The following is a 13357-nucleotide window of genomic DNA, read 5'->3' as shown; positions in this document are numbered from 1 at the left end:
ATAGGTGAGCCAGCAGAGAGCAATTTGTGTCTATTTGTATAAATGAGAATGAAATGTTCAGAGAGCTTGGGAGAATGTCAGGCATGCTGTGATAAGCAGGTACTGTGAGAGGAAGCAGGAGAAGCTAAGACACAGATGGGTTTTTAAATGATTTTAAGATGAGCCCTCTGTGCTTTTCCTCTGATCATACATAATGGAGTCTCATTAAATGCGCTCAGTGTGTCACACTCACTCGCAGGAAGCCGTCCAAAGAGCCGTTCTCCATGTACTCGGTCACTATCATCACGGGTTTACCTGAGGAGAGAGAAAATTCAGACACGTCTTAGTCTAATCGAGCAAAGATGTGCCAAAATTGAGCTGTGCTTTGCTGCAGTGGTGTCATTTCTGCTGGAAGGTTGAATTACCCAGTTTGCAAATTAATGAGCTTATGTTGGACAAAAGAAAACATCTTCAAAGACAGAAATTTCAAGAGAAAAATATAATGCATTCAAAGGCATGGATAAGTTTGACCCACGAGTTTAGATGTATAATTATGCTCAGCATGATGACTTCCAAAGTTATTTCAATGACGACGCTGAATCCGTCAAGAAGAGTTTTATGAGTGAACGGGTCATGAAACCTGACAAGAACAGTTTTTGCATTATTTTCATGGTTTAAAAGTCTGGGGTCAGTAAGGTTTTTTTTTTTTTAATGTTTTTGAAAGACATCTCTTATGCTCACAAAGAATGCATTTATTTATCTATAAATACAGTAAAATATTGTGAAATAATATGACAATTTAAAATAACTGTACTATTTTAATACAGTATATTTTTAAAATGTAATTTATTCTGATTCTTCAGTGTTACTGCGTCCTTCAGAAACGTTTATTTTAAATATAATTTTTTTTAACATTATAAATGTATTATAAATGTCTAAAACTGTCCCTTTTTAATCGATTTCATGACCATTTTGCTGAATAAATAAATAAATAAATAAATAAATGTCTCTGTGTGTGTGTGTGTACACAGTATATATATATATATATATATATATATATATATATATATATATATATATCTGACCCAAAACCTTTGAATGGAAACTAAAATGAAATCAAAATATTGATAAAATAAAACACAATACTGAGAAAATATAATGATAAAATAATGATATATTGTTTAAATTACTTGAATACAGGTTAAATGTGACATCTGGTAAAGGTACTTTAATCATCTTTTATGTGTATATTATTTTATTATTTCATTTCCAAAAGTGACATTAATGTAGACATTTTTTAACAAATGATCAGAAATCGACTTTCTTAACTTGCTTAATATGGTTGGCAATATTTGATGTGCTGCCTTTAATTTGTGCTGATTAATAAAACGTATAGTGTATCACAGTATTATTTTTTTTATTACAGGAATGAAAATTTAATGATAATCAGTATCGATAATGAGAATTTAAAAAGAAAGAAAGGAAAGGAAATATATAATAATTGCCATGAAAATGTCATGAGGCATCATTATTTCAAGCAGAATATAATTTAAAACACAATTTGTTTCTGGGCTGAAATGTGATCTGAGTTCCTGACAGGTTTTGTGAGATTCACTCTCATCGTGTCCGCCGCTGCCACATGTGGGTGTTATAAAAGGCTCTGGGTTAAGCAGCTGATTTTTTATTTATTTTATATAGAGTTTGAGAGGGTGAAGAGATCAGGTTGATGGCTACACACCAGGTTTTCAACACATCACAGACATTATCTGAAGCCCATAACAAGAGCAGAGGTGCAGCTCTTCACATGACACCTCTGACACAGCGGCTCAGAAATCATAACCATGACTTACTGTGACTTCACCTAAATGAGAGTTTCCTGCAAGATGAAAAGAGTCTCGGCCTGAACTTGGACGGACCACAAGGTCAACTGTCACTGTCTGACAGCTTTATTTTCTCCGTCCTGCCGCTCGTAAATCACCGGTTTTATTATCTGCACTTTATCTGTACCTTATTTCAAAACCTGTACGTAAAATGACTTTATATCAATAATAGCCTGATGACCAGTCCGTGTTGTCACGATATGTATGTGCAGGAGCCATAATTTTGTATTTTTTTTTCCTCCCAGCATCCCAACAGCTGACAGCACAGCACTGTGATGAATGAGGTTTATGAAACGTGTGCAATTAAAATAAGTGGAGAAGAGCAACACTGCACAACTCATGAATATGCTGTAACAAGTCTTGCTCACAGCAAGCAGTTTTTATTAACACTGCAAAAGTTTTTTTTTTTTTTTTTGATCAGTATTTGCAACTTAAAAGCAGATTAATTCACGCGGGAAGCAAAACTGCATAGAATAACGAGACTAAACTATAAAAATATGTTTTTGTTTTTTTTTGAGACAAAAACTGTTGTTCAGAGACCATATCCAGAACTAAGCAAATTTTTCTTATCCCAATAGAAAATATTAATATTTTTTAAACCATAAATCAAAATTTTAACAAAATTGTGTTGGATTTATGCTTAAAATCTATTTGACGGAAAAAAAAAATATATATAGAAACTGTATAGTGAATAACAAATATATTTACTGATTTCTAAATTTTTATAAATAAATTTAGTTTTAATGATTCCTAAATATTTTTGGGAAGCAAGCCAGAAATGCTGATTTGTGTAGTTGAGCACCTACAATGTTTTACTCCACACAGTTAAATCATTACCCAAACTGAAATGGACTGGTCTTTAGATTTCAGTTGAGTTATTTTATGGTTTCTGATAGCAAAACAATCCCTCCTCCTTAAACCACACATCTCTCCTCTAAACTTTTGATCCTGAAATCCCGCTCGTAATCAGTATCCTGGCCCCTTCCTCTCTGTGAAGCAGCAATCGCCACTCCACAAATATTTTGCCTAACGCAGGGCCAAAAGCAGCAGGTTAAATGGGGTGTGAAAGTCTCTGGATTATTAAGAATTAACAGGGCAGAGTTAATAAATCATGTCAAGTCAGAGGCTACAGGAGACACATGCCAACCTCCCCTGGCCCCACGGCCCAAACTCTGCACCCCACACTCACTTTCAATCACACGCAAAGTGCACCACCTCTCTAAACACACACACACACACACACACACACACACAGTGCCGTTCTTTCCCAGCAACCGCCTCAAATGATAGTCATTTACAATGAAGTTTTCCCATTATTTACAGTCAAGAACTCTGAAGCGTGAGCAGAGTAAGATTTACTCAGCCAACATAATCCTCATTTTATGAGGAATTATGGACATGAAAGGAAACTGTTACATTCCTTTCCGAATTCTACTTAAAGCAGAATGAAGCAAAACTTGGCCAGCAACACAATGTATTTCACTACTGAGTAAAAATCTGAAGATTTATTAAAGCCTCAATGAATCATAAAATTTAAGAAAAAAGACTAAATTAAAACTTCTCTTTCTTTCTTTCTTTCTTTTTAAAATTTAAATCTTTATATTGAAAAAGGAAAAGCCTGCACACTATCCCAATTTGGAAAAATATAAAAAATGTATTTACTGTACATTTTGATATTATTACAGTTTTTTTTTTGTGTGTGTGTTGTGTTTTGCAAAAAGTGGTTTATGAAATTGAAAACTGAGTCAAAGGCCGAGAATTAGTGTATGGTTCTGCAGTGCGACAAGTAAAGATTTTGTGTGTAAGCAGTTGTAACTGTAAAAAAAAAAAAAAAAACTATTGTTATTATTATTTATTTTGTTATTTTATTTTATTATTATTTAATGGTTTTTTTGTTTTTTTTGCAATTTTGGATACTGTGGCTATTTAAAAAAAAGTTTTTTTGTGGCTATTTTAGTCTATGCAATAGTAATGTAATAGTTCATTTTTATATTTAAAAATATGTAAATGTTATTTTTTGAATAATAATATGAGTTATTGTTTCATTTACCTCAACATATGCATTTGAACAATACACTACTGGTCAAAAGTTTGGAATAATTATGATTTTTTAAAATGTTTTTGAAACATTTTGAAACAACCAAGGCTGCATTTATTTATCAATATTGAGCATATTAGAATGATTTCTGAAGATTCATGACACATCCCACGTTTTTTTTTTTTTACTTGATCAAACTAATTCAAAAACATCGCAAAAAAAAAAAAAAAAAAAAAATTCATAATTATTCCAAACTGTTGGCTGGTACTGTATGCATTGCAAAATGCATTTGAGCGTATTTCATATTTGGCTTGAACATGCACACAAAAATCTACAAAAGCCAGATTTTTGTGTGCATGTGCAAGTAATTGAACATTCAAATATCAAATACATTGTGTCCACTTGGTAATGCGCATACACTGAACATGTCCGTCTGTGCTCATCATCAATGGAGTGTACTGTACTTTCAAGGTTGTGCAAATGTGCAAAATGAAATATACCTCAGCCCTAATACTAGCAGTCTGTTTAAAGTCAGATAAGGTAAAGTGTGAACATTTTTTCTATTTTCGCCTATATCATTAAGAAAAAACAGCCCCACGGAGCCCTTGAGAAGGATTGTGGAATGGATTAAAAAATTTCGCTTTGATCATGCTACATAATAGAGACTGATCTAGGGAGATTTACAAGCATATGTGATTTACAGCCCTATGTGAATTGTCTCTCGTGCTGGACATTGGCCCAATGTTACAAGAAAGAGGTCAATAAAACAGTGGCTTTCTGTGCAGAAGATTTGCCAACTTCATGACATCCACTAATATTCCATAACTGGAAACAGCTAATGTTTTATATGAGATACTCCCAAAAGGACGAGCTCTGAACTGACAAATCTAAACATGATAAATGAATCTACTGAACAGACTCAACTCACTGTATGCTTTTCATACAGATGCAGCAAAAAAACCCAAATCATTCATCTTTCTCCTTTTAACGTGGGATAATAAAATGGTATCAGAAGTAAATTTTAAACAGGTGTGTAACTTACTGCGTGTGACCACACCCTCCAACCTGATGATGTTGGGGTGGTCGAACTGTCCCATGATGCTCGCTTCACTGAGGAAGTCTCGCCTTTGCTTCTCTGTGTATCCAGCTTTGAGCGTCTTGATGGCCACACAGATCTCCTTCTTAGACGGCAGCTTCAATCGGCCACTGCACACCTCTCCAAACTCCCCTGATGAGAGACGGTTATTTTAGAGAAAGTGAAGGCTAAAATGGGAAGCACTGATTTCTGTTTTAATTCAACTGTATCCATGTTAATTACCTCTCCTCACTGGAGTTGTCAGATTTGAGAATTACATCTAGCTTTGTCTGTCTAAGAAACAACATAATCGTCTGTGGGAAGGTTGGTTAAAGTATCCATTAGATCTGGAGATTTCTGTGAATATCTTTGGTAAAATGTGCTTATAAAGCCGCAGAAATGTATTAAATCTCATTCTTTATGTGGGTTAGAATGAAATTTGACATTGCATAACATTATTATCTGCCATTTTTCTTTTAAATTATTAAATAATGCAGTAATGTGATTGCAAACTGTGAAGACTGCAAATAAATGCATCTCACAGCCACTAAAAAAGAGAAAAGTCTAATTTGATCACGTTAGTGTAGGTTTAAGTGTAGGCTAGGTAAAGAAGTGAAAAAATATGCATATACAACTGGGTAAGTTTTAAGCTACCTAGCAACAACATTTTACTGTATTTTGGATAATTAATTTTGGACCTACACTGCCTTTCAAATATTTGGAATCAGTACGTTTCTTTTTTCTTTTTCTTTTTTGAAATTAATAATTTTGTTCACCAAATATGCATTAAATTGATTACAGTAAAGACATTTATAATGTTACAAAAGGTTTACATTTAAATACAACTTGTTTTCAACATTGATAATATTAGGAAATGTTTCTTGAGCAGCAAATCAGCATATTAGAATGATCTCTGAAGGATCATGTGACACTGAAGACTAGAGTAATGATGCTGAAAATTCAGCTTTGCACCACAGGAATAAATTACATTTTAAAATATATTCAAATTAGCTATTTAATATTACCATAATATATTTTTTTAAATAATGTTTTTTCATGATAATGATTGGTGAGCATGAGAGACATTTGGGAAAAAAATATTAGAAAATCTTACTAACTAGAAACATTTGAACATTAGTGTACATTAGAAGAGAGCATACGCTTGTCTGATAAAATGGTGGACAGTAACTGTGGCTGTGGACAGGTAGGATGGGTCAGTAACATTTCAAGGCGGAGCTTAATGAAAGGTCAATCGCAGCATCACAGTGAATGGATCCCAGACTTAAACTGATTTCCAGGGCATGTACGCAGGTGTAAGAGCACACTTCAAACAGCTCAGCAGGAGATCGGATCTCCACAATGGATGATGCTGACAGAGACTTGGATGGACATATGGGTAAAGATGATGTCACCACCCAGACATCCAAGCCAGGGCCGTGTCCTGTTTGCGTAATTCGACGTGCAATTACTTTATTTCCCATGCAAGTTTAGAGAGATGGGTGAAATCCAGGCTTGCTGTCTGGAAAAAGTTAGCCAGAATAATTGCAAGCTGTCTAAACAGCCGCCATGCTGGACTTGGCCAGTGTTCAGATGATGTTGACCATCTTAAATATCAACCTGGCCTAATCCTCAGCAGTGATCGCTCTGATAAGCTATGCAGATAAATGAAGGTCTACCGAACCCGCACTAAAAGATCATTTTCCAAGCTATATAAAAAACAACCCCTTTTTTGCATCGCTTGCCAGAGTGTAAGAAAGCTGTAAAATGCAGATTTACAAAAGAAGTGACATCCGAAGCAGGGAATGTGCTTATTTGCAGTGCGTGAGCCCTGATGTTTGTAGACCGACCTTACGGTGGTACATCAAAAGTGAACGGTTCCTTTATTTGCTGCATTGTCTACAGAGCCATGAATCACAAGGCATTATCTTGATATGTGCTTGGCTGTTTAAGACATCAGGGATGCGGGGAGAGAGAGAGAGCTGTGGGGGGTGAAATGTAATATCCCAGCCGGAGGTGTGCTCTGCTTACCCATGCTCCTCTGCTCTGGCAGCAGGCAGTCTATTAAAGGCATTGAGGCAGTGAGGATGAGCACTGGGAGGGACCCTTTCCCCATCTCAAAGCCACACACCTCCAGCTGCGGTGCTAAATGATTCTCATTTACACCACCTGCCATGTTTGTTACAAGTGTATTTTGGTCCCAGGCAGGTAACTTTGTTTCATTGCACCAGAGAGTGAGGATGATGCCACATACCTGCCCCAACCACTTTGTCGATGGCTATACAGGACGCTTCCAGTTCCTTGGCGAATTCATGCACGGCTTGACTCGGGTCTTCGTATGTGTGCGGGTCCACATAGGTCTTGATGCCAGGCAGTCGCACTAAAAATCAAACAAAATAAACTAGATTGAAGGAAACACCAGTGCTTATGAGGCAGGGAATTGTGTGGGTTTATTGCAAAACATGCACATATATACTCAAGTACATAAGTGTTTTGAGAGCATGGGGAAACCGACTTGATTATGCCATTTGTGGTGCTTTATGTGAGTGGGCGGAGCTCAAGGCTCATTTGGTGCAATTTGCACGCTGTAACTACAATTGATATAATGCAAACTGATGGCTTCATTAAAAACGTATCGATTAACAACCTTTCTGCTCACAGTAGGTTTATCATTAGGTTATCGTTAAAAATGAAGTTTATCATTAAAAATCAACTTCCCTATGGAGAATATGAATGGCATTCTGATTTCTGGAACCCGACTGTTTCACTCTATATGGTTGAATAGGTGCAAGAAAGAAACAACCAATCAATCAGAGTTTGGTATGCGAATAGATTCAGAAAAGAAGACCAATCAGAATTCATTGTTCTGAATGTTCTGTTAAGTTATGAATCTCTGCCCACACAGCAGTGAATTTAACCAAACTTGAACCCAATGTGAAATGTGCATAAGGAAATGTCTTTGCCACCGGATGTCCATCAGGCGAAATTTGTGCCAATTCCCCGTAAAATGACTGGATTTTATTTTTTTTTTTTTTCAAAGTTTCACAGAACAATGCTAAATTGTGAATGCACCAATTGTGAATGAGCTTCCAAATCAACATGAAATGGAAGCTGTTCATCTTTTCTTCTGCATTTTAGTATAACTGCCTCTTGAATTAGAAAATGTAGGGTGGGATTTGATTTGTACATTCATTAAAGCAATTATATATGTTTTTTTTTCTCTATATTTCCACTTTTATATTTTATTGCATTATTAATTTTTTTTTTCAGATTTTTCTTATATTAGTGTTATATTTAATCTCTACTGTGTTATTCATATGCATGTCTGCACTATCATGTATGTTTGAACTATTTCTGTACTTTCTTCTATACTGCAAGCTCCTGTCGCCAAGAAAATTCCTTGTGTGTGTAAACATACTTGGCAACAAAGCCCTTTCTGATCTCAGACTTCAGATTTTGTCAGAAACTGATTAGGGATGCTAATTGCTGCAATCTCACGTGAGTGACAGCTTGCTGAAAGGCAGGGATTAAATCATCTGAAAAGATGTGTTTCATTAAAGACTGTGACATGAATTTTAATAATGATATGCACTGTTACATATTTATTATAACATTTATTATAAAAACAACTGCAACGAAAAAGAATAAATGATTTCATGGTGACTTTAAGACTGAAATGATCTATAAAATTTGAAATGTGTTTATTGATTTAATTGTAGAAGTCTAACATTTTGGGTTGGCAAGTTAGAAAAAACTCTGAATAGAATGTGTGAGGACTATCAATACAGCGCTATCTTGCAAAAAAAAACCAAACAAACAAAAAAAAAAAAACATCTTGCACTGTAAAAATACTGATGCTTATGAGCAGCATTTGCTGTGCTTGGGAGGTCCAGTGGAAAAAAAAAATAAAAAATCATATTCCATCGCAGAGGTTGTTGATTTGAATCTTAACGATAGGAAGCTAAGGGTGTCAAGAAATGCAATTTGCTGGGTTTGAAGATGGATAGGTCTATTATGGATGACCTAATCAGTTAGCTAAGCTAAAGTCCTACAGGGTACCTCATGCAGGTTAATCTAAGAGAAATTGTCTGGGCCTCCATTAAATTTCCTTCCTGATACCTCTGCCAGTGTGAAAAATGGCAGCATACGGACAATTGGCTTGCTGTAACTCGGGAGCAAAGGGATATTATAAAAACCTCCGCCATTACTGGGTTCTTGTGGGCTGTCTGACATTTAAAAATAAATACTAGAGCAAAATTTTGTTTTGATTTTTACTATTTGTAAGGAATGGGTATTAACCACCTGGAAAGAACCTGAATACTTGCAAGACTGAAGAATGATTGAGGTATACATATACTCACAGTGGCCATTGCCAAAGGGCAGCCTCTTCTCATCTGGATGTTTGGACTTGCTATATCTACAAAACCTGTCAATTAAAGTGATGAAAAGCGTTAATTATTCTTAACGGCTTTAATTGGAACATTTTTCTTCCCTAAACGATGTACAAAGCGACTAAAACCTGAACAGACAAAAGTCAGAGCCAGGAACAACTCGACTGTTTTGCTTTTCTATGAGGCATGACAGTATTCTGGGGTCTTATAATAAGCCATAGATTCATGCACTCTTTCAATGGTGCCGTCTGCCAAAATCAGCCCCTCTGCATGACACGACACCCAACTCTCACGGTGCCCGTTACATTCGGCAGGAGAAATAACACAGCTTCTGCCAAGTGAATCGTCTACGACTATATATAGTCAGCAGACATGAAGGGGCACACATTTTCATACTTCATATCTGAAGGGTGGGAGATCAAGGGTCCTAGGGAGAGACTTGAGACAGCAAAGTGACAGCTTCAAGATGGGCACACTTAAACCTCTGTGTGACTGTGCTTTGACTGACAGACAGACCTGCTAATCACAATGTAGAGCAGTACAGTGAGGAGGATGATGGCCACAGCGGAGGAGACAGCGATCAGCACTACCTGACTGTTCTCACTGGAGATGGAAAAGGCTGTGGAGAGAGACAGGGGGAGAGGGAAAGAGACATTTTAAAAACAAATTGGACATATATGTATAGCTGTTCAAGATTAATTACCACAAATGTACCATTTTTTTTTTTTTGGCATTGAACTTAAGCTCAACCTCAGTTCATTACTTAGTACTTCACACAAATTCAAATAGAAGCATTAAAATACACTCTATATCTCCTTGTGAAAAATAAGTGTGCTTAATTGTACTGTGCATTTAAAATAAACGTGTTTGCAGATAATATAATATCAATGAAATAAAAGCTCACTTAAGTGTACTTAAAGAGAGTACACCTTCATAAATATGTTTCTTAACACACTTAAATACACTTTTGAACAGTGCACGTCAACGTAAAATGTAAAATGTATTTTTTTAATGTTTTACTTTAGATAAAATTTTAAATAAATGTGTTAATATATATATATAAATACAGTATATATATATTATCATACTTTAAAATGCAGTAGTCAACATTTGAAGTGGATCAAAAAAGTTCCTCAAAGTTGTCCTAAGGCAAGAATGCACTTTGATTTTAGGTTTTAGGACAACTTTGATGAAAGGTTTTGATCCACTTCATATGTTGACTAGTGTAGTACGCTTGTGATGTGTTAACTAACATATAAAAGCACATGTAAAGTGCTTATAACTTTAACTGTAGTGTGTTATTTGATCTTACATTTAAAGTTAATCTATTGTAAATGTATTAAATTACAACTTTATTATTACAAATGTGTAATTACAGATATATTTTAATATGACATGAAAGTTTCAACAGAAATTACAGTATATTTTAGTTTATCATAAATGCTTGTCAGTACATTCACTTTAACTATATTTAAGACAACAGAAGTAATTATGAAATTACATATAAAGATGTACAAAAAAACACTATAAAGTTCAGCTAATTCAGTATTTATTTTTAACAAGGGTCCTGAGGGTCCTTTTAGTCATTTTATATTTCACCCTCTAAGAGTTTAACAGGGTCACAAAAACTGATTTTTATAGTGAATTTAATTGTAAGTAATTGTGTGCATATGTCACAACAATATGTCAACTCAAAAACAGTAAAGTATTTGTAATTTTTTGATAATTTTTGTAATTAAAATGCCAGAAAAATACAATTGTTGCTGCTTTTATATACACGTGTGATGTGAAAAGTTCATTTTGTTACTCCACCAACACCGTCTGTTTTTCTTCAGTAGATGGAGTTGACAGTAAATTTGAAACAATCTTGTATTCTCAATCCATTCTTAATCAAAGCTGAATGCTAGATTTTAAATATTTATCATACACATGTGACATGACAGCACAGGTTTTTTTTTTTTTTTTTTTCTGTCAGATGGTGTTGACACATATTGAGTGATGGCAAAGAAAAGCACATTTTGTGAGGAAATGGAAGCAGCAGAATATACTGATGAGATTAATCCAAAAATTCCTAGAAACATTTACTGTATTTATTTACTTATTTTTTTTGGATCTGTAGATTTTCACCCCACTACTCAATAATCAAGCCATTAGATTAATTAATAAAAAATAAAATAAAATCAATGTTAAATAAATCTTTAACAATCATTTAGATGATCATTATTTCCCACAGATAAAATATAAAATATTTTCTTTCATTATGGAATATCTGGTGACTGAGAAACATAATTTCATTTTCTGCATAAATGATGTGCCTTGGTGTACATTTCACACCAGCTACTGTATATGTGTAGAGGCGCCTATAGATCGCTGATCGTGCTCAGAAACTTGTGGAGAGGCACTAACAGTATCTTTTCATTACATGAGTGTGCATTGATTTCCTATAAATGTTTCATTAGATAAAAAGGCCTTCAGCAATGCTGCGACACAATATAGGGTTTACAAAATGCTCAGTCTAAGTGCTTAATAGTGCTGCAGACAACAGCTGCCAGCATGGGACAAAAGATGCAGCACGTATCATTTTAACCAAGTGGTTTATACTGTGTGAATGACTTGTGTGACAGTGTATTGGATCAGAAAGCAAGGGAATTGCGAGCCTTTGTCTGTATTGTTCATTGGGCTGCACAGCTGTGAATGGATTGAATCCGGCATTGTGACTGCAAGTGACTGTAAATAGAGAACAGAATGAAAGGAAGTATGTAAATGCTTACAGTCTGGACTGGTCTCAAACTCAAACTTGCGACTGCTACCGCCGTATCCGGCCGCAGTGCGTGCTCTGATCTGTAGCAGGTAGGTCGTGTCGGGTTTTAGCCCGCTCAGTGTAACGTTTGTGCCCTTTGACCTCAGGATGGTGTAGCTGGTCTCTTGTTCCTGCTGTAGGAAAGAAAGCAAGAGGAAAACAAGAGATGTGTTAGTTTTAGCATAACATAAACATCTGAACATCTTTTGCCTCCAATATCAATGCCAGATAAATGAATCAGGTTGATGGTGAGTCAAATACATCTTTTATGATTTTCTGATTATTACGATGCAAGATTTCATAGAAATATAGAAGAACAAGGATATAAGAAGTCAACATGAAGAGCTTTTCACAACAAATTTTAATTAATAATCTCAAGTACACTACTGTTCAAATGTTTTAATGTTTTTAAAACAAGTCTCACAGACACTGTATTTATTTGTTCAAAAATGCAGTAAAAACAGTAATAGGGTGAAATGTTTTACAACATACAACATATTTTCCTATTTTTATTCAAATATTTAATATTTACATTTAAAAAAAAAATGTAATGTATTCCAAATGATTCTTCAGAAATCATTCATATATGCTGATTAATATTTATTTTTTTGTGAAACTACAATTTTTTTTTCAGGATTGTTTGATGAATACAAATGTTAAGAGAACAGCACTGATTTAAAATATACATATTTTGTGATATTACAGATGTCTTTTTTCTTTCTGAATAAAAGTATTAAACTATTAAAACTGACCCCAAACTTTTGAATGCTAGTACATTTCTGAGCAGAACAGGATGTTCAACAAGAACATGTGCCAGAAATGTGGGACTTGATTTTATCCAAATGGATTAGATTTATTTATTTATTTTTTTAATGAAAAGTGGGTGTTATTTCATTTTGACTGAAACCTAAGAATATTAGGTTTAAATCTAAATTCCTCCCTGCCCCATCAGATGCATGTTTACCACCTACATAGAAAACATCTTCCCAGGACTGTTACTAATATGGACTAAATTGCCTTAAAGGGACTTCAGAGCAACCTAAGGCCACTTACGCAAAGCCTTGTCTTAAAGAAGAATAGTGAGCATTTGAAGTAAATCATATCTCATTAGAGACACACAGAGACATCCGTCTGTCTGCCACGTGACCGCTGCAGCGGACAGGAGAGGGACGTCCCACCGGACGTGAAAATGCATGC

At 34.9% G+C, this 13357-nt stretch overlaps 1 protein-coding gene across 3 annotated transcripts in view; it reads right to left on the bottom strand.

The window, feature by feature from the left end:
* The window catches only part of epha3 (eph receptor A3), a 180322-nt gene that overhangs the window by 28057 nt on the left and 138908 nt on the right, over positions 1-13357 (bottom strand). For all 3 annotated transcript variants that reach the window (XM_058786651.1, XM_058786649.1, XM_058786648.1), the window contains exons 7-12: positions 12132-12294; positions 9877-9979; positions 9331-9395; positions 7224-7349; positions 4940-5125; positions 233-294 (exon numbers count right to left, since the gene is read on the bottom strand). In XM_058786651.1, the coding sequence (XP_058642634.1) occupies positions 233-294; positions 4940-5125; positions 7224-7349; positions 9331-9395; positions 9877-9979; positions 12132-12294 (705 nt within the window). The remainder of the gene's footprint in view (positions 1-232; positions 295-4939; positions 5126-7223; positions 7350-9330; positions 9396-9876; positions 9980-12131; positions 12295-13357) is intronic.

The sequence above is a fragment of the Onychostoma macrolepis genome, chromosome 09 (assembly GCF_012432095.1).
Source record: "Onychostoma macrolepis isolate SWU-2019 chromosome 09, ASM1243209v1, whole genome shotgun sequence".
NCBI lineage: Eukaryota > Metazoa > Chordata > Actinopteri > Cypriniformes > Cyprinidae > Onychostoma > Onychostoma macrolepis.
This window is presented reverse-complemented; position numbering and strand designations above follow the sequence as displayed.